The sequence below is a fragment of the Arachis stenosperma genome, chromosome 6 (assembly GCF_014773155.1).
Source record: "Arachis stenosperma cultivar V10309 chromosome 6, arast.V10309.gnm1.PFL2, whole genome shotgun sequence".
Lineage (NCBI taxonomy): Eukaryota > Viridiplantae > Streptophyta > Magnoliopsida > Fabales > Fabaceae > Arachis > Arachis stenosperma.
This window is the reverse complement of record NC_080382.1, coordinates 2,005,440-2,028,637: the sequence shown is the minus strand read 5'-3', so window position 1 is coordinate 2,028,637 and position 23,198 is coordinate 2,005,440. Positions and strand designations below refer to the sequence as shown.

The 23,198-nt window shown below is 35.1% G+C and overlaps 1 protein-coding gene across 1 annotated transcript; it reads right to left on the bottom strand.

Moving 5' to 3' along the window:
• Nucleotides 1-495: 495 nt before the first annotated feature.
• Nucleotides 496-11,190, bottom strand: LOC130935678 (endoribonuclease Dicer homolog 1). The gene is made up of 21 exons (XM_057865537.1): nucleotides 10,796-11,190; nucleotides 9,420-10,675; nucleotides 9,195-9,308; nucleotides 8,244-8,454; nucleotides 7,701-8,095; nucleotides 7,390-7,621; nucleotides 6,703-6,875; nucleotides 6,490-6,612; nucleotides 6,231-6,391; nucleotides 5,445-5,678; nucleotides 5,199-5,349; nucleotides 4,934-5,116; nucleotides 4,382-4,543; nucleotides 4,206-4,301; nucleotides 3,476-4,107; nucleotides 3,023-3,123; nucleotides 2,731-2,930; nucleotides 1,732-2,649; nucleotides 1,465-1,629; nucleotides 993-1,357; nucleotides 496-908 (listed from the first exon to the last, which is right to left on the bottom strand). The coding sequence occupies exons 2-21, from the start codon at nucleotides 10,575-10,577 to the stop codon at nucleotides 731-733; spliced, it is 5,952 nt and encodes a 1,983-aa protein (XP_057721520.1). The 5' UTR covers nucleotides 10,578-10,675; nucleotides 10,796-11,190; the 3' UTR covers nucleotides 496-730.
• Between the last annotated feature and the right edge of the window lie 12,008 nt (nucleotides 11,191-23,198).

Sequence of the window (23,198 nt, the reverse complement as noted above, 5' to 3'; positions counted from 1 at the left end):
AATAAGTATTTTATTCAATTCATTGAAACAAATATAAATTTATCACCCATTCTAAGTTCCTCCAATGTCCTCCATCCAAACATACAACTGAGTGGAGGCGGAAGTAATCTAAGCAAAACCATAAGAGCTGGTATGTGCACAATATGCATCATTCAGAATAAGCTATAAGTCCTATAACTGTTACAATCATAAAGTGAACACACATAAAGCTCTTCTTTTAAACTTCCACCTGTGTTTTACTCCCATCCAAACGCATAGTAAGTGTCATCCAAAATTTGCATGAAGTGTTTCAGGAGTGAGCATGCATAAGTTTTGTACAAATATCACTAACGATTTTTTATTGGATTAAGATGTGGGCAATTTAGTTGATAGAAGTATAAATAATACTATCATTTTCAGTGACAGTGTCGACAGGTTACCTATAATATGAGCTCTAAAAAACAATCAAAGACTACATAGTTGGCTGTTTCCCATCCTCTGTTGGAAAGACTGGCCTTGGTAAGTGCTCATAAACATTAATCATAACTTAGAAGAGTTGAGGACTTGAGGGTCATACATACTATCATCTCTTGTGTACTTTTTATCAGCGGAATCAGAGATGATACAGCACAGTTGTAGATTTTGCTGCTGTTTATTTATTCAAGTATTCACTGAATGACTGAAACATGGTATATAAGAATTGTTGAATGTTTAGAAAAAATAGAATGAGAATAACCACTCACTCCATCTTTCATGAGTATAATTTATTTAGTAGTTCTAAGAGAAGAACAGCAGCAGAGTCTTTGGCCTTCTTGACACTGGGCATTGGCTCTCCAACACATTCATCTGTCCATCCTCTATCAGTAGTATTGACGCGCACCGCAAATGTGAAACGCTTCGCATGTGCTGGACCGCCCTCATTCACACATCTGCATGTTTTAAGTGAAAAAAGTTATGCTATTATCAAAGTTCCAGAGTTGGCTAACACAAAAATACACAAGTAACTAACATACCGATAGAATGGCATAGGCCAATTTCTTCGCAAACAAATATCGTTTAATGTTTGTCTGGTAAATGTTTGGTTTCCATTCTTTTTCCCATTTTCATCATTCTTCTGATTCTTTGCCACCTCCTTTTCTTTCAAAGCAGCTAGGGCATTTCTGGCAGCTAATTTCTGAGCCATTTTCTTTTGTGGATTTTGAGCGGCCCCAACTTGCACACCATCAATGAATACTTCAACAGTGGCAAGATTGCCAACACGACTTGCTCTGTATTCTAAGCCTTCGGCCTGCTGCTGGCATCGCTCTTGCAGCTCACGCACAGGATGCATTGGCAGAGTCTCCGGTGTAACCATGGGATGCAATAGAGGCTGAAAAACCTGGGAAGATCAGAAAACTCCATCAATTTTTATTTTTATACTTCCATTTTGACAAAACATGGGGAAAAAATTGCCAAGCCGTCTAGGTTTGAAAGGTGGATGCCAACCTTCCAAACGAGAGTAGTATCCCTTCCACTATCAAGAAAAATGGAGCCAGCAATAGATTCAACAATGTCACCAAGGACCTTGGGAGCTTTGCAGTCTCCCAGGCCAAAGGAGTTAAATCCCGGCTTTGACAATTCATCCTGAACTTCCTTGACAAATTCTTTGATCTGCACACAACAAAATTACGTCGTCAGTAGAGATTGGGAGAATAGGCACAGGTTATAAGATCTGTCTACAAGCAATAATCTGAAAGGCCTCAGAAAGAAGACCTGCTTTTCTAAGGCACTAGACCCATGTCGGAGATGCACATGAAGATTGTGTTTAACTGCAACACGAGCAAAATTTTCATTATTTACAGCAGCAGCCCGAAGGTCAGTCAATCGTCCCGGTGGCAAATTTGTGTAAGTGAAAAACAAATGCCTGGTAATAAGATGGTCCAAAACTGCATCACCAACAAATTCCAACCGCTGATAACAGGATACTCCTGATGATGGTCTGGACGCATGAGTAATGGCTTCTACCAGAAGCCCCCTGTCTTTAAACTTCATATTCAAAGCACCTTCTAAAGCATCAAAATCAACACTCCTAAGTATGCTCTCTGGAACATTGAAAGGCTTTCTTGCACAGTCCATCTCATCAGCAGGATCAAACTCTATCTGAATGCCAATCCATTTCATAAGGTGGTTAGCGGCACGCTTACCTCCTTGGACATAATATACACCAATGAGTGCTTCCACAACATCAGCAAGTGTCTTGCTGGACAGTACTCTGTAAGAACTTGAATCACTCTCAAGCTCACCATCTTCCAGCTCATCTTCATATTCATCAGTGTGACAATCCATTCTCTCAGTGTTAGAAATGGATGTATCCTGGTCAAATAAAGTTGACTCTCCATCCTTGGTATCCTCATCGAAGACAGGCAGCACCCCAGGAGCCGCCCATCTTGATGGGGCAAAGCGATCTGCTTGAATATATGATTGAAGGCCTTTACTTAATGCATACTGATATAAAACCATGTTGCTGACCATTTGTTGCCTCATCCTAGTAAGTTGGCCCTCATGTTTCTGCGGGTATTTTAGGAAAAGAAATCGACTAACGACCCATTTCAGGTAAGCATCTCCAAGAAGCTCTGCCCTTTCATAGCAGAATGTCTCCTGACAAGATGCAGCAGTCAAGGCCTCCAAGATCTGTTCATGTAGAAGTAGAACACATGGGGTTAACAACAAAATCTAGCACTAAAAGCTAACTATCTTGAGCTGAGAAGATACCTTCAAAGCCTGCACAGGATAATTTATCATATTCCTAAGCTGAACTGCAAGTAGCATACTTTCAACCCTCCTCATGATTGAAGGCAATCTCTGGGCACCCCGAACAAGTGATCCAGGAAGAGGGTGTACTAGGCATAGTTCAGGAGGAAGGAACACGTAATATGTTTTGTCATGAGATTCTTCAGATTCTCCTTCATGTGCTACAATAATGACATGTGACATTTCCTATCAATGAAAAATCTATAAATTTGAAGAACAAAACAATTTTAGGATAGAAATCATCAAAACGCACCTTCACTGTGTTCGAATCGAGGGGAAAGAAGATTCTTACAGTATGACACACCACGCCCTCTTATAAGCGGTTGATGCTTGTAAATCAAATCAACCCCATACCTACAATAAATCAACAAAATAACAAGTAGCCACATGCACCCTCTGTTGTACAGGAGGAGACAAAGTTTCTCTGATCTGGAAGGATCAACAAACTATTGGCACCTTCCGTGGGATATTGTTGGTAAGTCCCTCACATTTTAAAGGTGGCAATAGAAGTTTCCTTCACAGATCAAAATTAGCTCCTTGCTCTTCCCAGACAACATTCGTGGTGCACATTGGCAATCAAGTTATCAAAAGAAAAGGTTAAAAGATGGTGAAGTGGGAGGCTTGTTTTGACGGAAAAAGTATCTTCAAATCAAAATGGTAAATATCTTAGAAAATATTATAAACTAAAAGAGAGTGCACATCATACTTTTGCTTGTAATAATCAGCATATGAACTGTACTCGAGAGGACCAAGATAACCTTCTTTCCTAGGGAAAGAGTTCTCTGCAGACATATCATAACGTATTGAATCAACATAAAACCTCTTCCCAGAGTGTGCAGCAGTTACAATTTTCCCAACCAGATCCTCTGCGTTAGTACAAGTATCCGCCATCATCAATTTTCCTTTGGTCGTCAAACTGATATGTTTTTGTGTTTGCATGGCATCTCTGTTAGGAACCAATCCTGAAGCTTTTACCACATCAAACTGGGCTACAGCTCCTCTGATTCCATAGGTTGGATGTGCTTTTTGCCCAAACGCCATGCCATGACGCAATTTTCCAAATCCATACTCCCTTCTGTCTCCACCTAAAGTTCTCTCATTAGTACCAAGGTAAACATCTGGCCGAGCCTTCTGGAGGGGATTTTTCCATGCATCCGATCCAATTATTGTCTCGACCATAAACCAGTCAATTTGTTTCACAGGATCTACAGACTTATCGCTAATCATTGGGACAAATAAATATGCTTTTGCGGGATCCCAAGGAGTGGTAGAAGGTTCAACATCCACATCCAAGACAATGCTCATTAACCTTACATGAAAGCTTTTCAGGGTCGCCAACTGCATGTCAAATATACGTATCATTCCAGCATCAGGAACTTTTTTATTTTTCAGTTACAAACATCTGAAATAAATATAGATAATAGTTATTAGTAAACCTGACTCTCACTGATATCTATTGACCCTCTAAAGACAAGAGATGCCTTTGTAGTCACAGTTCGAGCGATAAATAGATCCATTGACATCGATAACACCTACAAAGAGAAATAATCAGGGGGAGCAAATGAATAGTCAACTATAAACTAGAAGCAGTAGCACAAACAGAAATTACTACCTCTGCATCCAGCTCATTGCCAAAAAGTACTGCAAAATCTGAAACTTGAGTTAAGAACGGATCCTTTGAAATTCCTACATTTTCGCACTCCACGGAATACATATAAAGATGAAACAATTTGGAATTGTTGTAAGCATCTTTTCCAGATAAGATCCATTCTCCCTGAAATCGAAGATAACACTAAGCAATAATGGATATTTTAGGGCAGGTGAATAAACCCAAGATAAGAAAAAAAACCTACTTTTAACTAGAGGCATGAGAGAAAACTTATGTACTTTATAGTACATTTATACTTGATTTTTTGGTCTATTTTTATTCCCATAGAAGTATAGGTGTTGTTTTTTAGATGTAAAAATATTAAAGATTGCACAAGTCTAATTTTTGTCCTCTCTACTCCATCAATAATCAATCTCCAGAATCTTCAAGATCAGAGCATTGATACCTATGCTTTCTTCGCAGACAAAAAATGGCAGTATTTTCATGCCAGCTATATACCAAAAGTCCAAAACCCACTCAGAAACTTAGACCATATGGCTTAGAGAATAAACCAACCTTCAGTGTGTCAGCCACACCTTCAGGATAGAACTCCCTGTGTCTAGCAGTCCCTGGAAGTGGATCCCCTTCATCATTTTGCTCAGCCTTTTCTCTTTCTCCCCCACTTCCTTTGTCCGGCAATAGCATGTCAGTGAATGCTCCCATCTCATGCAATTTCTTGCAAGCAGCCAGACAAACAGCCTACAAAACAACAATTAATTAAGCAATGCTTCTTGAATGAAGATGCTCATAGTTAATCAAATCTATAATAATGATTGCATGCCTGTTGTGCCAGACGCATTGAACTGCAGATAGGACCCTCAAGATTTTCAAATGGCGCATTACAAGGTAGTTGAAGCTTGCAAGAATATTCAGTGGGACATCCTGGTTTTTCATGCTTCTCCATGATAAACTCAGGGCGAAGAATTGAATACCTGGATAACAGATGGAAAGAACCCAAGTTATAATTGAAAGGACAAGAATAAAGAAACTGCAAATGAAGCTATACTCTCAAGCAAAAATGTAGCACCTGTCGCTTGGTAGTTGGGAACAGTAGAAGTGGATAAGACCTACAGCAGAATTTAAGCTCACAACTGCCCCGGTTGACTTGACCTGGTAAACTGTTCCCGGTCGGGTATCTACTGAAATCAATCTTGAAGTGTCTTTCAGATGACTAAGGTCTGTTCTCTCTATTGCTTCTTTGCGTAAGGTCTCCTCACTGTTTCTTGCATTCCTAAGGAATGCTTCATGTGACAAATTTCCCCTGTATACAACACAAATCACAAAAACAGAATGACACACATATGGTAGTAAGATATTTTGGTTACTTAGCATCCATTATAATGCAAAACCGTGCTATGAAAAGTAAAGCAGTCAAACAATGCTGATTAAGATCCATTGAAGGAGGGATTTTGATGCTTTCACCCAAAAAAAAAAAACACTTCAATTCCATTAAAGCAAGTAATTGACTTAAATAGATGCAAATCAGCGAACAGATCATTCAAGGAAGAAAATAAACCCAGATGGGCACTGGCAGATCTTCAAAAGGGTAGGGTTGGCAGGTTCCCCTGAAATTCTTTTTATTCAATGATCATCCATGAAACCATTACATCTCAAACAATTACCTCAACCATGATCCCCAGACCAAAAAACAAAAGAAAAGAAAAGACAACATGACTCCAGTTCTGCCAGTGCAAGAGGCCAAACATAGTAGTTCTCTCAGAAGGTCAAAATCCTCTCAGGATTGCAACAACCTAGAAATGCATTTTGATCCACAAAGGAATATATCAATACTTAACAAGGACATAATCAGTACCTCTCAACCATCAGGATGTAATCAGACCCAGGCTTTCTAGCACGACCCCTAGATTGAATGTATGCCAGAACAGTCTTTGCAAGGTCAAAGCGAATAACGACATTGCATTGCCGGATATCAAGCCCTTCTTCAGCAACACTAGTAGCAACTAACAATGTAACCTACAAATGAATCCTAAGGTTAGATTGGGAGAACCAAAGTATTATTTCCCTCCCGGGTAACTGATAATGGAGAAGTGTGACTAAGAAATAGATCTCACCCTCCCATCACGGAACTTGGCAATTGTATCCTGCATTTGGTAGGTCCGCATTTCCTGACTATTGTTGTGACCAATCAAGCTTGCACATTTCACAAAACTAAGAGATGGGAGCTCTGCAAAGACCTACAAGATTGGTGAACAGTGGGCTTATATATCTTGAACACACAGCTGAATCAACCAAAAGGAACTATGCAAATAATGCATATGTATAACCTTCGGTAGAACTAATGCAGACACAACACGCTCAACAAAGATGATTGCACGGAAGTCTTCTGTGTTCTGATACTTCAGTAGTATTTTGATGAGTGCCTGCACCTTGGGGGTCACCTTCCCATCAGCTACAGCTGCTCCTATTATGACATCCACATGCTCCCCACCAGAGACAACTACAAAAGAATGTTAGAATAAATAAAACGGAAAACTACTTTCAATCTCAATTCTCAACCATTGGTAGTTCAATAGCATTAGAAAGGGAGACAAAAATTAGACATTTTGGAGGGAAAACCATGATGTTGACAAAGAACACGGTGTGGAATGGCAAAAATCACAATCTCAGTGCATATGTTAGGCTTAGACAATATGAAACTCTTATGCACAAAGCAAACATAGCTGTAACACCTTTTTGTCTCATTAAAACCAATCTGTACCATCAAACCCAGAATATATGTGCACAAGTGAATTGCAAAACAGTGATTTCCGCAAAAAAAAAATATATTTTTCCCAAAACCTGACTCCTTCAAATTCCTACATGCTCTGAAGAGTTACCGGAAAAAACTTAAAATTTACATTTTATTCAGATAATATACAGATTCGGATAACCACAACATAACGCTAATAATCAGATATATTAGTCAGGGCCAGGTTTGCTAATAATAAAAAAGTGAGACCATCCAGGCTCACCATGACTGTCTGGAAGTTCTCCTTCCTCAATCTCTTCAGGTTCAGTCCCATTGCAAGTTGTTTCATGCTTTGAGTCATCAACTTCAGCATGTTTGTCAGAAACTGCACCCTCTGACAACTGACATTTCAGAAGAGAGACAACTTTGCTAAGATAAGATTCCTGAAACTTGACATCTAGTTGGTAGTTAGCCCTTTCATCATTCTGCAAAGCTGCTAGAAAAGATTGGGCAACCTGTACATAGAAGAGAGAAAGGGATTATAAAGTTAGCCAAGATACTCATCATCCTCATTCTCCATGAAATAGTACATACCTTAAATGCACACCACTGCCCCAGTTCACCAAGTGCATAATTGATAGCTCTCAACTTCTGAATTAGGTTTGCAGCTCCATCACTTTCTGTTCTCTCAGAAACACCATATACTTGTCGCAGCTCCTCTTTTGCGCCAGCATCTCTAGCTCCCATAAACTGCCATTTGCTTCTCCTTGAACTCGATTTTGCAGCTTCTTCAACTTCAACCTCCATCTGCTTTATTTGCTCATGTAGATAACATAAACTGCCGGCTTTGTCATACTCCACCACAACTTCAGAGGGCATGGGCACATGTCTCTCCAGCTCCTTGCGATCTTTAATGGTACAAACTATTGAATCCAGCTTGCTCTCAAGATTTCGAATTTTTATTGCACAATCTACTTGGCTGGAGACTCCTGAATATACGATAAACATGAAGAGATTTAAAATTAAAACAAGGAAAATATGACACTTAACAATCCTCGGGTAAACCTAAACCATGGCTTAAAAAAGTTATGAACAGAGTACAGGATCCAATATTAAGTTGAGAATTTGAATAAATACCCTTCAAGTTTACAGGAGAAGCAGTCATTCCAAATACAGATGGCCTGTTCTCTTTAGGAGTTGTGTGGTAGAACTCGGACATCACCAGCGAATATGGATGTTTCTTAACAGCATGATGGCACTCATCAAGAATTAGGAGATTGATTGCTTCCATTTTAATGATGCTATGCCTCAAGATGTTCAGAAGAATTTGAGCTGTCATGACTAAGACCTAAAACAAGAACAGACAGTTGAAAATTCTCAGCTATCACAATCTGGCCAAGAAAAAATTAAGAACCTTATGAAAAACAGCTACAATGACTTCAAAGGTACACTCTGATTACAAATTCCAAGTTTTTACCTATGGAATGAGAGTTCTGGGTATACCAGAACCCCACGAATTCGGAAATCATATTCTTGAGGAACAACAGCCATCAACAAAATCATGCTGACATGATTTGACAAAAAAATGCACAATACACTATACTACTAATGGAACTACGCTTAGATTTATATCCAAACATCAACCATTGCTTCTAACTTCTACTTTAGACATAAAAATAAGGTAAACCTCAAACAATTTATACAATTTTCCTTTATACAGACTATACTAAGTTACAAAAAATTCTATAAAAGTAGGAACTAACAATTCCCCATTCACTATGAAGACTGCTTTACTATAACTATAATATCTATGCAAGTTTTTCTTTACATTTCAACAAGGCATACATAGCCAGAAACGAAAAACTGATATTCAACAATAATTGAAACAACCAACAACTTTATACTTAATCAGTAGCCAATATCTATAAGGGACTAGATAAGTATCAACAGCTATGAAGAGAACAAATCATGATCAGACATCAAAAGTCAAATGTTTAGGAAAACACGCATCTTAAATAAAACTCAGAATAAATCAAGAAACAGAAAGCACAGCCCAACTCATCTTGAAAAGAGGTTTTAAAGGCATACATGTTTAGTGTCGAATTCACGCTGCCACCTTCGAGCATCCCAGAAATCCTGACCCATTTCTCCACAGTAATGACCCACTTGATAGCCAGTCCGCTCCCGAATTACTTCAGCTTGCTGTTTTTAGACAAAGAATTAGAATTACATCAACTTTACATTGCGTTGGATAAATCATTAATGTCTCTTAGCAGAAACATTTATAAATATATAATTGTAAAATTGTATTACCTGGTAAACAAGTGGGACTTTTGGAACTAAAAATACTGCAAGCATTTTCTTATTTTGCTTTTGCAAACTCTCGTGTATACTTTTGATGAGAAGAACTGCAATGAGGGTCTTCCCTGCTCCGGTTTCAAGAAAAGCTATAGTATTCTTCGTCTTTGCCTGCTCAAGAACATCCAATTGATACTGTCTAGCTTTCTCCTCAGGAACCTTCTCCTTAGCCTCCTCGTATGTCTTGTCAAGCTTTCCATTGCTTTCCTGTTTTGTGTCATTAGCCATTTTCTCTTCTCGATCCCTATCGGCTTCCCAAGTGCCCACGCGAAAAACCATGTCATTAGAACCCAATTTATCCCTCTCCCAGTAACCCCTCTGCTCTCTATCCCTCCAATCCCTATCTCTAACATCTCTCCAGCCACAATTGCCATAATGTTCTTTTTTCCTGCTACTATCTTTGTCCCTCCTAACATCAATCTCATCTCTACTATCCCGAGGCCTCTTCCTATTAAAACACCTCTCTTTCTCCTTGAATTGATAATTAACTCTACCAGAATAATGCCTGTCATTCTTATAGTTGCCAAGCCTCGCCCTTTTGCAGTATCTCTCTTCACCATCAACATCATATTCCCTCAACTGATCGCGCCCTCTGCTCAGGCCTCCGTTTTCCACAAAACAACCAACCAAAACTCTCCCTTCATCATTACCATTCAACAACTTATTGCAGCCGTTAGTTTCTGCCCGTGGATGCTGAAAAGCATCTGCCGTGCGACCATGCTTCTCTGCAACCAATTCATTCTTCGCGGAACCATTGGAGGCAGGAAGTGGAGTCAGAGAGTGCTGCAGCTTGGAGTGTGCTGCTGCAGAAGGAGGGGCATCATGAGGCAACCATGGTTGTTGTGGTGGTGGTGCTGCCGCTGCTGCAGCTGGTTCAGCAGTAGCATTGGAATTGGATTCGGCATCAAGCGGGAGGCCACCACCATTCTTTATGCTATCAAGGATTCGATCAATCCCACCAAAGAAATCCTGGTTGGAAGCGTTGTCAGGCTGCTCAGACACAATTGAAGACACATCAAAATCAATGAAATCGCATGATATGTCCTCACAGGCGTCCAGCCAGTAAGAAGGGTCACCCTCCCCTGACCCCGGAACCCTATTCCCACCCTCCATATCCCCTAAAAACTAAAACTTCAATTTGATAAGGAAATAAAAATTAAAAATCGGATTCAACAGGTGGAAACTTGGAGGAAGAGAAGTGAAGCGTGGTGCTGCAGAAGCAAAAGAGGGTTAAGCTCAGAACTCTGGAGTAGATATTAAATAGAGCGCACGAAGCACGCAGAAGAAATAGGAACAAATAGAAAGAGAAAGAGCAAAGTGAGTGAGTGCACCAAAAACCACAAATCCTGTAGTGTGATTCTGTAAGATTCCGCTGTCTTTCAAAGAAAATTATTCTGGTGCTCCTTTTTTCTTTTCAATTCCGATTCAACCCTCTTCAGTCTTCTCCAACTCCCACGCGTGCGAGCGAGGGAGTCACTTCAACTCTCAACTCTTTACCTAGAACACACAACCCAAGCTTGTTAACAGTTACTGCATTTGTTTCTGTTTTGCTACCGGATTCTGAATTTTGCTTCTTCTTCTTCCACTGTTGCCGCTTTTTTTTTTTAATCTGTTTTTGGGCGTAAAAGAAAAACCACAGCGACAGAGATAGAAGAAACAGAGCAAAATCTCAGACTCGGCGGAAAACACTCCCAACACACACAGGACAGCCACAACAAACATTAACCCAATAGAATTCCATCGCATTTATTAAGGAAAAAAATATAGAATTAAATAGGAGAATGTTTTCTTCTTTTCTTTTTCTTTTTTAATGTTAGATATTTTTTTCACGACTTATGGACCTGATTATGAGTCGGGTTTTACCCACCCGAATCAATATCCCCCAAAGTGCAAATGCCTTCAAAATATAAATAAATAATATTAATATTATATCATCTATCATCTATCTATGTCTGTATCGATATAACATAATAACAGCTTATGATATTCTCTACCCTTTTTATCTCATTTTTAAGATATCGAATATATATATTTGCAAAAAGATATTATTTGATGGGACAAAATTATTGGCAGAAGAAGATAATAGACTTGACTCTGTTGAATTGACTTAAAAACTATCCATCAATGGCATCTCGGTCGAATGATTATTATTTTCTAGTTACTAACTTTTAACAATTGGCATATATATCAATATTCTCCGAATAATTTAATATTGCTTTAATGAATAATTTAATTTTTAATTTATTTATTATTTATTATTAAAATAAAAATTTTAATTTTTTATTTATAAATATATAAATACCATTGGAACCTAAAAAATAACATACTCGTTAGAAAAACTTAAATTCATTGAAAACAGTTATGCAGTGGAATAAGAAGTATCTATAGCGATTTCACATAATCCAAGACCAGCACATATGCATCTTTTCATCCTTATGTACTCTCCCTCACCTCATTTCAATGTCTCGTGAGTTTTTAACAAACCAATAATCAGAGTATCAGTTTCATTTGTATCATAATCAACTACCGTAACACTATATGATCAAGTTCATACCTACATGTTCTATCAAAATATAACGATCCGACTTTTAACCTATCATGACCAAGGCTAGCAGCCAGGCACTACTATTTAGCTTATTTTAGATACTTTAGACCATATATTAAGTGTATACATATGAGTCTGTAGCGCTAGTCAAAAATCATATATATAGTCACACATATTGGAATAATTGTAAATTAAGCAGTTAATACAAGAAATGAAAAAGCATAACATAGCATACTCATATCATACATGAAATGCCCATATGCTTAATTCATCACAAAATCCAAGCTCATACTTAATTACTTACTATATTAGGTACATACTACATTTTTAATGCTTACAGGAACTCGATCTACATTATTAAATAAATAAAAAGAGCTAGCCCTCTAAAAAGACTATTCAAGAGTGAGGGCAAGGACTACTATTATTAAGACTACTAATATTACTACTACTACTGCTGCTGTTGATACTGGATCTCCAGAAACTGCTGTTACAATATGCTGAAGCGAGGGAATCACTCTGACGCGTTGATGATGTTGTTGCTGCTCGCATCCTCTGTAGAGTCCTCTTCTCCAGTCTCAAAAGAGCTAGAGTATAGATCTGCCATCATCTGGTCAATCCACGCCTCTGAGCTAAACTCGGTTGAAGGTGCAAAACGAGAGCTTTTAGGAACCCTTTGCCTGTCAAATATTGGCTCAGCTATAGGGGATAGTGGTGGAGCGTCGGGCATAGATACATTAGGAACTACTTGATCCTCTTCGGGGTCGGGTATGTCAATGATCGGAGACTCCGGTATTGGCTGTGCCATATTCAAAGGGTAAGGCAGAAAAGGATACTGGCCTCTGCCGGGATGAAGCTCGAATAACAGTGTATCATAAGACATGTCAGGGTCAAACTCCTAGCTGAGCAGAGGGTGAGAGAAAGGACGGTCGGGAAGATAGTAGGTGTGTGTACGCAGACTACCCTAAAACACCGTGCTCCCGTTGCGGGGTCGACGTATCTGTCGTACACTGGGTACTCAAAGAAGATCACGTCGGTCCCCATCTGTGGACATGGGAAAAAGGGAGTGAGAACCTAAGGTTCCCAATAGGATACTTTATGATGAACCTAAGGGGGTTTGCAACCTAAGTCTAATCGTTTATAAGGTCACAATAATAATCAATCATACAAACAGATGCAATCACAAGTATATAACCGTATAACAGTCACATGTACAAGTAAGCAGACACAAGCAAGGAAATATAGCAACCAAGTATGATGCATGTCTGGTCCTGCGCAGGTCATGAGTTCATGCGTCGGTTGGCTACCCGCAGCCCGACGTTACTTGGTGCTCCCAGTGAGTAGCAATCTATATGGCAGGCGTCCCCACGTTCATATAGTCTTTGACCAGGCAGGATGGAAGTCTGCTCTGCCAGGTACTTCTTAGCACCTTAGAGTTTACAATTTCTTCTTCCGCGACATATCTCAACAGAATTTTTTTTAAGGGACTTCTCCCTTCTTTTGTAAAAGTTTGTGTCCGGCTCTTTCTTAAAATGTCTCGACCTGGTCACACTTTACCATTTTCTCTTCTTTTTTTTTTTTACTTTTTTTTTACCATTTTCATTAGGTTTTTAATGACACTTTTACCCCTAATGCTATTATTTTACTATTTTATCTTCGTATTTTTCCTAATATATATTTCCTCATTGATTGAGTTAATTATTCATTTTTAATTTGACTTTATGCCTGAAATTACCAATATTTCCCTAAGTACCCTAGTTTTACCGTTTAACCTTATTTAGCATCTAAATTTCACCGGATTAGTCCTAATAGTTGCCTATGCTTAAAATTATTCCTAATATTTTTATTAAATGCCAATTTTTATCATAAGAAACCTAAAATCAAATTTATCCTTTATTAATTTAATTACTTATTCTAGTTACCGTTTTTTACCATTTTACTTCTAACTTTTACTAAAAAGTTTATTTAGACCCGAAACTTTTTTATAATTATAATATTGGCCCAAATAATTTATATATTTACTATTTTACTTCTAACGATACTAAATTCAGAATTTTACTTTTTTCATTTAAATTATATTTTTAACTCACTTTTTACCAAAAAATGACCATAACACCCTTTTTACTTTTTCACATTTATTTCATAGGATTAAAACTATTTTTCTAACTACTTTTAACTCTTTTCTATCATAATTTTTGTGCTTTTAGTGACTGAAAATTTCAGAGGTACAATTTTTATATTTTTCTTCACTTTTTGTGACGTTTAAAGCTTGAAACTTATACCCCAAGCTTAAACCCCAAGCGCTTCCATGCTTCTAGCTGTTTTCACACAAAATTAAGAGGCAATACAATAGTATGTTACACATGTTTAGCATGCCAAAACAGTGGTAACTCACAAATTTTCTAGAAATTCAAAACAAACACAAATTCACCACAAAGTGGCTCATATAAGCACCGTAAACAAGTACAACCATACTCTAACTAATCCTAACCCTTACCTCTTATGTAATTTAATTAGTAAACCTTTCTCACACTAGAAAATGTGCATACAAGGGAAAAACACAGCTAGTGGTGGTGAGTTTCGTTTTTGGGCCTAAAGTGTCGCAAAACATCGAAATTCATCCACTATGAGCTCGAAACTCCTTAACTCCTTAGGCGTGCTCCATGGGTGCTTCAAGAGGAGTTCTCTATACATGGAGGAGAGTAAGGATTCATCATGGCTACTATTTTTTTAAAAGAAAAAAAAAGGAGAAAGAACAAGAGTTTACCTAGCCGAAATTCGGTATAAACGCAAAGATTGGCGAAAACGGACAAGAGTTTGTGCTTGTATGCTTTGAGTACTTGAAGAACACTTGAAGAATAGTATATGAATGGTATGATAAGGGGTTGAAAACGCAGATAGTATGTGCAAAATTTTTTTTGTTTCTCCTCTCTCACTCACGGTTCTTATCTCTCTCTTTATGGTAAAATGTTATTGAATTTTTGCTTTGTAATTGGCTTAAATAAAATTTGAAGTCTAAACTAATTAAATGTGGTAAAAGAGGGCTGAAAAATTAGAGAGAAATGGGCTAATAGCAAGAGAGAAGGGGTGTAATTTTGAGAAAACACAGTCAGCGTCATAATGACGTGTTTATCTGCAGTTAACTGCGGTTAATTACTCGTGGTTAAAAACACAGCAGAGAGGGATGAGAGACTAAGATAATCTTGGTCCAGAGACTAAGAGAGGGAGGCTGAGTTACTTGGGTAGCAAGCAAGAAGATTCGGGACTCTAGGAGTTATTTGCGGAATACTAGGCAGAAATTCGGTTCGGATAAACTTTTACCGGGTAGTAAAACAATTAATGGCTAATAACTATTCTTAAAGAAGTAAATCATGAAGAGATAGCTAATATAAATCTAGAGACACATTTACTTGAGTAGAAATTACTTATACCACTGGTTCTGAGGTTTTCAGTTACTAGAATTTTTTTTGGTGCACGCACAATCGTCACTAAATGTGTTTTGTGGCTCAAAAGATTCTGGTGTAGTAACTAAGCCGATGGTAAGATAATATTTAATATCCATTAGTTAAATTTGACTTAGAGAAATTAATTACTCTCATAAAGCCAAGTTTGACTTCGTAACTCTCTTTTTTTTAGCCAGAAAAGTCTATTTACCGAAAATCTGGTTCTTAGAAAAATACACCACTAGAATAAAAAATGATCATATCTCAAATACTAAATTACCAATTTGTGCATTGTGTATATCTCGAATACTAAGCCCGTATTCTATTTTTGTATGTATCTCGGGTACTGAGACCCCATTTAACTATTCTGACACAAATTTGGATCTCAGTACCTGAGATGTGTTCAATTTTTATAACCCTCTCAGTAATCGAGATATAGTCAATTGTGTATTTATTTGATTATGTTGTACTTTATTTATTTATTGAAAATATTGTATTTATTTAATTTAAATATAAAAAACCCAGAAATGAGTGCTTTCTACAATATTTTTATTTTGTTGTCACGTTTAAATTGTGACTATAATTAAAAAAAAATTGTGACTATAAATTAATGGTCATTGTTTTTTGTTTTATGTCACGATTTAAAACCGTGATCAATGTCAGCATGATCATAGTTCAATAATCACGAATTTTTTAGCTAACGTTAGTTTTATTTTTATTGCTAAAAAATATGTCTATAGATACATAATTGCATTTTGTTTAAATATTCTATAGTCATTTTTAAACCATGCGACAATATATTCTATAATCACGATTTGAAATTGTGACAACAAACTATTTTATACTCGCTGTTTAAAATCGTGACAACAGATTATTTTATTGTCACTGTTTAAAATCGTGATGACCAACTTCTATATATACAATTTTTTCATACATTTCTATAATCACGATTTTTTGTGACAATATAATTATATATATTCACCATTTCTAAAACGCCACATTTTAGCTTTTTTTTTTAATTCCTTTTTCCCTCTTAATGTGTACCATTTTAGAATTTGTATTCATATTTCTTATATACAAGTTTGATTATTTTATTTATTTTTAATATAAAATTTTAGAAATGAAAATAAAGTCATGTATATAATTCAAGATGCAACAATAGTCTTTGCATAATCAATACGTTGTATTGTACACATAACTAGCAAAAGATCCACAATGTATGGGCGAAAGATATCCATTGTTAAAATTTTTATCTTCAATGCACCCCTCACGAAATAATACATTATTATTTGTTTAAAAAATCTTTGTGATACCCATAAATTAAAAAAAATTAAACAACACATCCACTCTATTATTTCCAACAACAAAAAAATTAGTAAAATTTGAGAATCACCAAAATATGATGACTTGAATATTTTTCTAAAAAACATCATTTTATTTATATTCTCCCAATTTATAGAAATAAAAATGAAACAAAAATTATAATTAAAAGTATTCCTTCAAGATGCACATGCGTTTAGCTGATTTTCTCGCGGTGTCTTAGCACCTGTTTCTGATCTTCTCCAGATGCAGTATTATTTTCAAAAGCATCAGCCTCATCGGATTCATCAAATTAAATCTTCAAGGACCTTTTCAACTTCTTCAATAGATCCTTTTTCTTTTGTTCATCCTTAGCACAACCTCTTTTAAGCCTAGTGATATATTCCTAATTTCAAAATTTTTCAATAATTGAAACCAAATTTAGTACATCAATATAAATAGTTATGCAAAAAAAAAGAAAACAGCAAACAAAATCCAGAAAATTTTATATTTTGAAAAACAAATAATAAATATCAGGACATTATCTATTAAAAAGAAATATTTAATATTGACCTCTTTACTTTCAACAATTTTATCACATTAATTTTTCTAGTAATCACCTTTTATTTGACTTGACATCTCTCTCATAATATTAGCATACTTTCTTTTAAGAGAAGGATACTATTATAGCAGACACAAAATAATATTTTGTATTAACATAACTTAAAAAGGGGAGAGAGAGATTTGGAGGAATAGATAATAGAAATTTTCATATCTTCATCAGTTACCAAGTTAACAACATTTATTTGATTATAGGGGCATTGAGGCGAAACAGCAAAGAGCTGAGAAAAGCTAAAAGGAGTCAACACATCCTTGGATATTTTGGTAAGTTTCGAAGGACTCTCAACGGATCCTTCACCTCTTGAAAGAAAGTCAGCCTTGTACAACATAACAAAACACATCCAATATAGCATAACATATCATCAATAATCAACAAACCAAAAGAGAACCAAACTAATAACCAACTCAGTAAAAATATACAATAGGACAGAATTCAATTGTATATCTTTTCGGGGCTCAAATCTAATTCGAAAAGCTCAAACATTCCAACTATGGAAGCATTATGACAAACATAAGTACCTTTGAACTTGTCCATTCCAACAAGCCTACTAAAAATTTTAAAAAGCATAATCTTTCCAACTATTTCTTGGTAGATAGGAGGAGATTGTGTACCAAACACAACCTATACAACAACAACAAAAATAAAGGAACAAAAATAAAAGATATAAACAAAAAACCATGGATAAAAAATTATATAACCTAAACTCAACAGATATAAAAGGGTATGACTAAAATATCTTACATCCACATCCTTGAGATGTCGTTCAAACAACTAAGTGCAAGTCTTTGTCATCAGATAACTTGCCTCACGATCAAATAGTACGAAGATTAACATAGCAGTAGAATCCTCAACCAACACCTTCACTCTAAACATGTAATTTATTTTTTAATAATGCAAAAGAAAAAAAAGGAAAACAGCTCACCACTATATAAAAAAAAATCATATGCGAACAAAAAACAAAGAAAACATTCTGATTAAATAAACCTGGGTGTAACATTTGTAACATGAATGTTGCAGAATTGACAAAAATAAACCCCAAATTCTGCTTGAACACTTCTACCATACACACAGGTAGAGTACCACCAAGGACTATCTTCAACTATCTCAGTAATTTTTGCAAGCACAACAAAAGTTCCACCGTAAAAAATTTATAAAAAGTACAATGGACCCATGTTATAACCAAACATGCATTGAAAGGTGACTTGTTAGGACTGTGGCAGTCTCCCGCTCACGTGACATGTATTGAATTGGTAAGTCGTTATGCGCCTCAGGTAAGGGTTGTGGCAGTCTCCCGCTTGTCGAAGTAGCGGTGCCAGCGTAGGGACCGAGGTAATTTCCTGCCTACGTTGAGATGTGAGGGTCGAAGCTGGACTCCCCACTCATATTTCTCTCTGGTTGCAAGGTGGCATGGCATTAATCCCATGGAATCATACGGCAACCAGAGGAAGGTGGTAGGGCACTCTCTCTTGAAATGTTACCCTCTGATGGAGAAGGTGATAGGGTACTCATCTCTCAGAATTATTCCTCCTGAGTATGCGCAACAGAGAGACTAATTCGAGAGTTGCCGACCATATTTCGTGTCAGGATTGGCACTATAATTGACAAGTGATATCACGAACCAAATAGGATAAACATTCATCATATGCATCTTTTATCTGTTTGTATTCTTTGCTTAATTTATGTTGTGTCTAAATGTATCACATGCCTACTTGCTAATTGTTCTACTTGCTTTGTATGTATTTACTTGTTTGCATTACCTGTGTTTTCTACTTGGATTGAGGAGGCTCAGTAGGTAGTGGTGATGGGATCGTATGGCGGATAGGTTGGTGAAGGCTGTGAAACAGTAGTATTTTAGTGATAGTTAGAAATTTCTTAAGTTAGAATACCCTAATTTATGATTTGAGTTATTTATTTTGTTAAGTTTGAATATTATGTATCGATGTAAAGTTCTAGGATTGCCTTTGGCATCCCAAAAACTTATATCTTACATATTGGGCACTGTTACCATGTTGAGAACCTCTGATTCTCATACCATATATTATTGTTGTTTTTTCGATGCAGGTCGCAACCCACCTCAATGAGTTTTCGGACATGGTGACAGAGCGAAGGATAGTTTCTCTTTTGTTTTATTCTGCTTTATTTCTGTTGTAGTTACTCTCGCATCTTTTTGTATATCTATAACTTTGTTACCTTAAAGGCCTTGCTTTAAACTTTGAGAGATAGAAAGTAAATCTTTTATAAAACTTGTTGTATATCTTGACTAGTCAGCCTAAACTCCGCAGGCTGTGACTAGTTCCTTCTGTATATCATATATATTTACTTTGTTTATTTACTAGCTACTACCTTGTATCTTGGAGCTCTAATGTAAGGTTGTATATTTAATATTCTATTCTTATCTTATCTACGCGTTTAGACATCGTGTGTGAACGCTTCGCGTTTTGGAATTTTACTTTATGAGACTTTGAGCTTATTTCCTTCTTCGAGCTTCTAGTTATATAAATTCTTGAAAATATATTTTATAATAAGAGCTTTAGATCTGTCATAGCACTTTATTATCCTTCACTTTACGGAATGAGGTAAGGTTTAGGGTAATAGGATGTTACACTTACAAATTGCAATAAGAGCATTACATCTACATCTAAATCAGAAGATAAATATCTTATTTGTTGAACTATAAATGAGAGGAGGTGCAATATTCTATTACAAAGAATCTTAATGAATAGAAACATAGACAAAATTGAGTCACTTCCATTTCTAAATCTACACAGATATACTGCAGCATGGTAGGATACCTTTTCCTTGACTCTGAATAGATCTCATCACTTTCCAAATTTGCAAACAGTTCCACGGATGTCAAGCTTTTTTCGAAATGTCTTCCACTCATATTAGGGCCTTATTACAAAAGTCAAAACACCCACAAATAAAGAGTAGTACACTATAAAAGGGGATTATTATACCGCAAAAAGAAAAGAATAACAGTCAAAGAATTATTGACAAACTATATTTGTTAAAAAAATTTAAAAAATCAAAAATAGAAAATCAAAAACAGAAATTAAAACCATAAACATGAAAAAGGGAGAAGAGAAAGTAGAAAGAAAAGAGAAGGAAAGGAATAAATAAAAAGAGAAATAATCTTTTTGAATATGAAACAAGAGGCCGAAAAAACACAAAAAAGCAGGAAAAAAAGAGAGAAGAAGAGAAAATAAAGATGGATGGTTGCAGTTGTCAAGATTGAGGTGGCAGTGGCAATCCTTAAGATGCTGTCTTTATATACTTTGCTATGAGAGAGAGAGAGGAGGGTGGAGAGAGAGGGAGGAGGAAAGAGGGGAGTTTTATTTTGCTAATGCTATGCAAAGTTAAAATTAAAAAAATATATTAAAATATAATAAAATAACAACTTTTTTTATTTTTCATCTAATATTAAAAAATTAAGTGGATCTTATCTATTTTTATCCAATAAAAAATAGTTGTGGTTTGTTAGCAACGATAAATATAAAGAAAATGGAGAAGGTAACTGAGAAGTGATTATTGTGGTTGTAATAATTATTCTTATAATGGCAGTAGATAACGAGTGAAAATAGACTATGTTTTGCTCTTAACATATCAGATTTATCATATAATTAATTAGCCTGAACTTAGTTTATAGTCTGTTATAGATTTTTTTAAAATTATTAAGTTTGGCCTAAGCCTGTTAAAAAGTCTGATAATTTTTTTTACAAAAATAAAAAGATTTAAAAATATTATTTAAAAAAGTCATTTTTTAATAATAATATTTATATATAATATATCATATTTAATATTTATAAGAATTTTTAAATTATAAAATATAATAAATTTAAAATATTTAATAATTTTATTAATAATAAAAAGTTATATATATATAATTATATTTTAACAGGTTTAAGTAAGTCTAACATGCTAATAAAGTTAATTAGTGGACTTGTACCTCACTTATTAATATATTAAAATTTTTACAAAAACTTGAACCTATATCTATTTTATAACAGACTATATCAAACCAAATTTAATAGTTAATACAGACTAAATTACAAGCTTTTGATAGATTGTTTGGCCTATTTTTATTCTCGGTAGTAGAAAGAGAAATACTAGTAACAAAAAATTAGAATATAAAGTTAAAGACGAAAAGATATTTGTTGAAAAAAGAAATAATAAAAAATGACATATAGGATTAATAGGAATGAATTTAAGGAATAAAAATAAAAAATGACTTTGATTAAAAGTTAATTATAAAAATTTAATTGTATAAATATAATTATAATTTATTTTAAATATCAAAAAATAAATTAAATTAAATATTAGATGTATTTTTAAATTTTTTAAAAAAATTTAAAGATAAAAAATATATTATTATTGTTATTATTATTCTTTTTGTTGGTAGACCATACAAAAAAGGAATTGATGATTAAGTTTGAGCAATTGACAAATGTCTTTTTTTAGATCAAGAATATAGAAAACGAATAATGTTTTGTTTGTATTATATTTTTATACAGAAGACCAAATTTTGTTTTAAGTTAATTATTTTTAATATTAAAAATAAAAATATATACCAGAAAAATAAATAAAATGGTAAAGCATATAAAATTCCCTTAAAAGAAATAGGTACCAATATAATTGAGAATCACCACTAAGCAATGATGGGTCCTTACCTGTGGAAGAAAAAGAAAGGACATGGAAACACTTGCACATAGCATATGTCGTAGACAAGTAGATATTCACCTTTTATGGGTCATCAAATTAAGTAGCATCTTGGGTACATTACATTTCATGATAAGTAGTCAACGGGAGCATCGTCAATTGTTCTTCACGGGTCGCTCTCTATTTCGGAAATCCTCCTAGTTGCATCAACTACGCTAGACGCGAATATATTTTATCCTTCATCTTCAAATTAATTACAGCAGGAAGTTATCTTCGATGAAAGAAAAAATATGGATTCTAGGCGAGGCGTTGGAGATATAGTGGGTGTTTGTTTTAAACAATTTCAATTTATTTTAAGGACTTATCAATGAAAATATATTGTTTTATGTTTGTTTGAAGTTTTAAAGTCTCAATTTTATAAAAATATTTTTGTTTAAAATGCAAAATTTTATTTCCATAAAAAGGTGGATATTTAACATTGAGAAGTGCTACACATACAAATTATTTTGATTTACAAGTTATACAAGTTGGGCCAAACCTAACGGATGCTCATCCATACGAGCGTGTCAACACGCGCTACTCAATAGTTTTCATAGCGCGCTCGCATTCCTCCTCCTCCTCTTCTTTCTTCTTTGCGTTTTCCCTCTTTTTCCTCACGTGTTTTATGTTCATCGTCATTTTTTTAATACTGTTGTTGTTGCTGCATTTTTTTCCTTCTTTTCTTTTTATTGATTTTGCAACATTATGTATTTTTTCTTTTTTGTTTGATTTTTTCCTCCCAAGAAGAATTATGAGAATATGAAATAAGAAGATGAAGAAAAAGAAACAGCAAAAGATGAGAAGGAGGAAAAGAAAGAGTTTTGAATTATGCAAAACTTATCAGAATAAAATACACCTAAATATCTTCGTGTTATACCCAAATTTGCTACAAATACAGAAAAATGTTTCCTTTAATGCTGTATTTTTTTCTTCTTTTTTTTTTCCTTATTTCTTTCTTTTTTTTAGTTAAATGAATGTAAGTTCATCCTCTTCCAAGTAATTTTGCAGCATTATGTGTTTCTTCTTCTTCTTTGTTTGATTTTTTTATTTTTATTCTTGTTAAGAGAGTAAAATAAGAAGAAACTTGAGAATATAAAACAAAAAAAAGATGAATAAGAAAAAAAAGAAGAAGC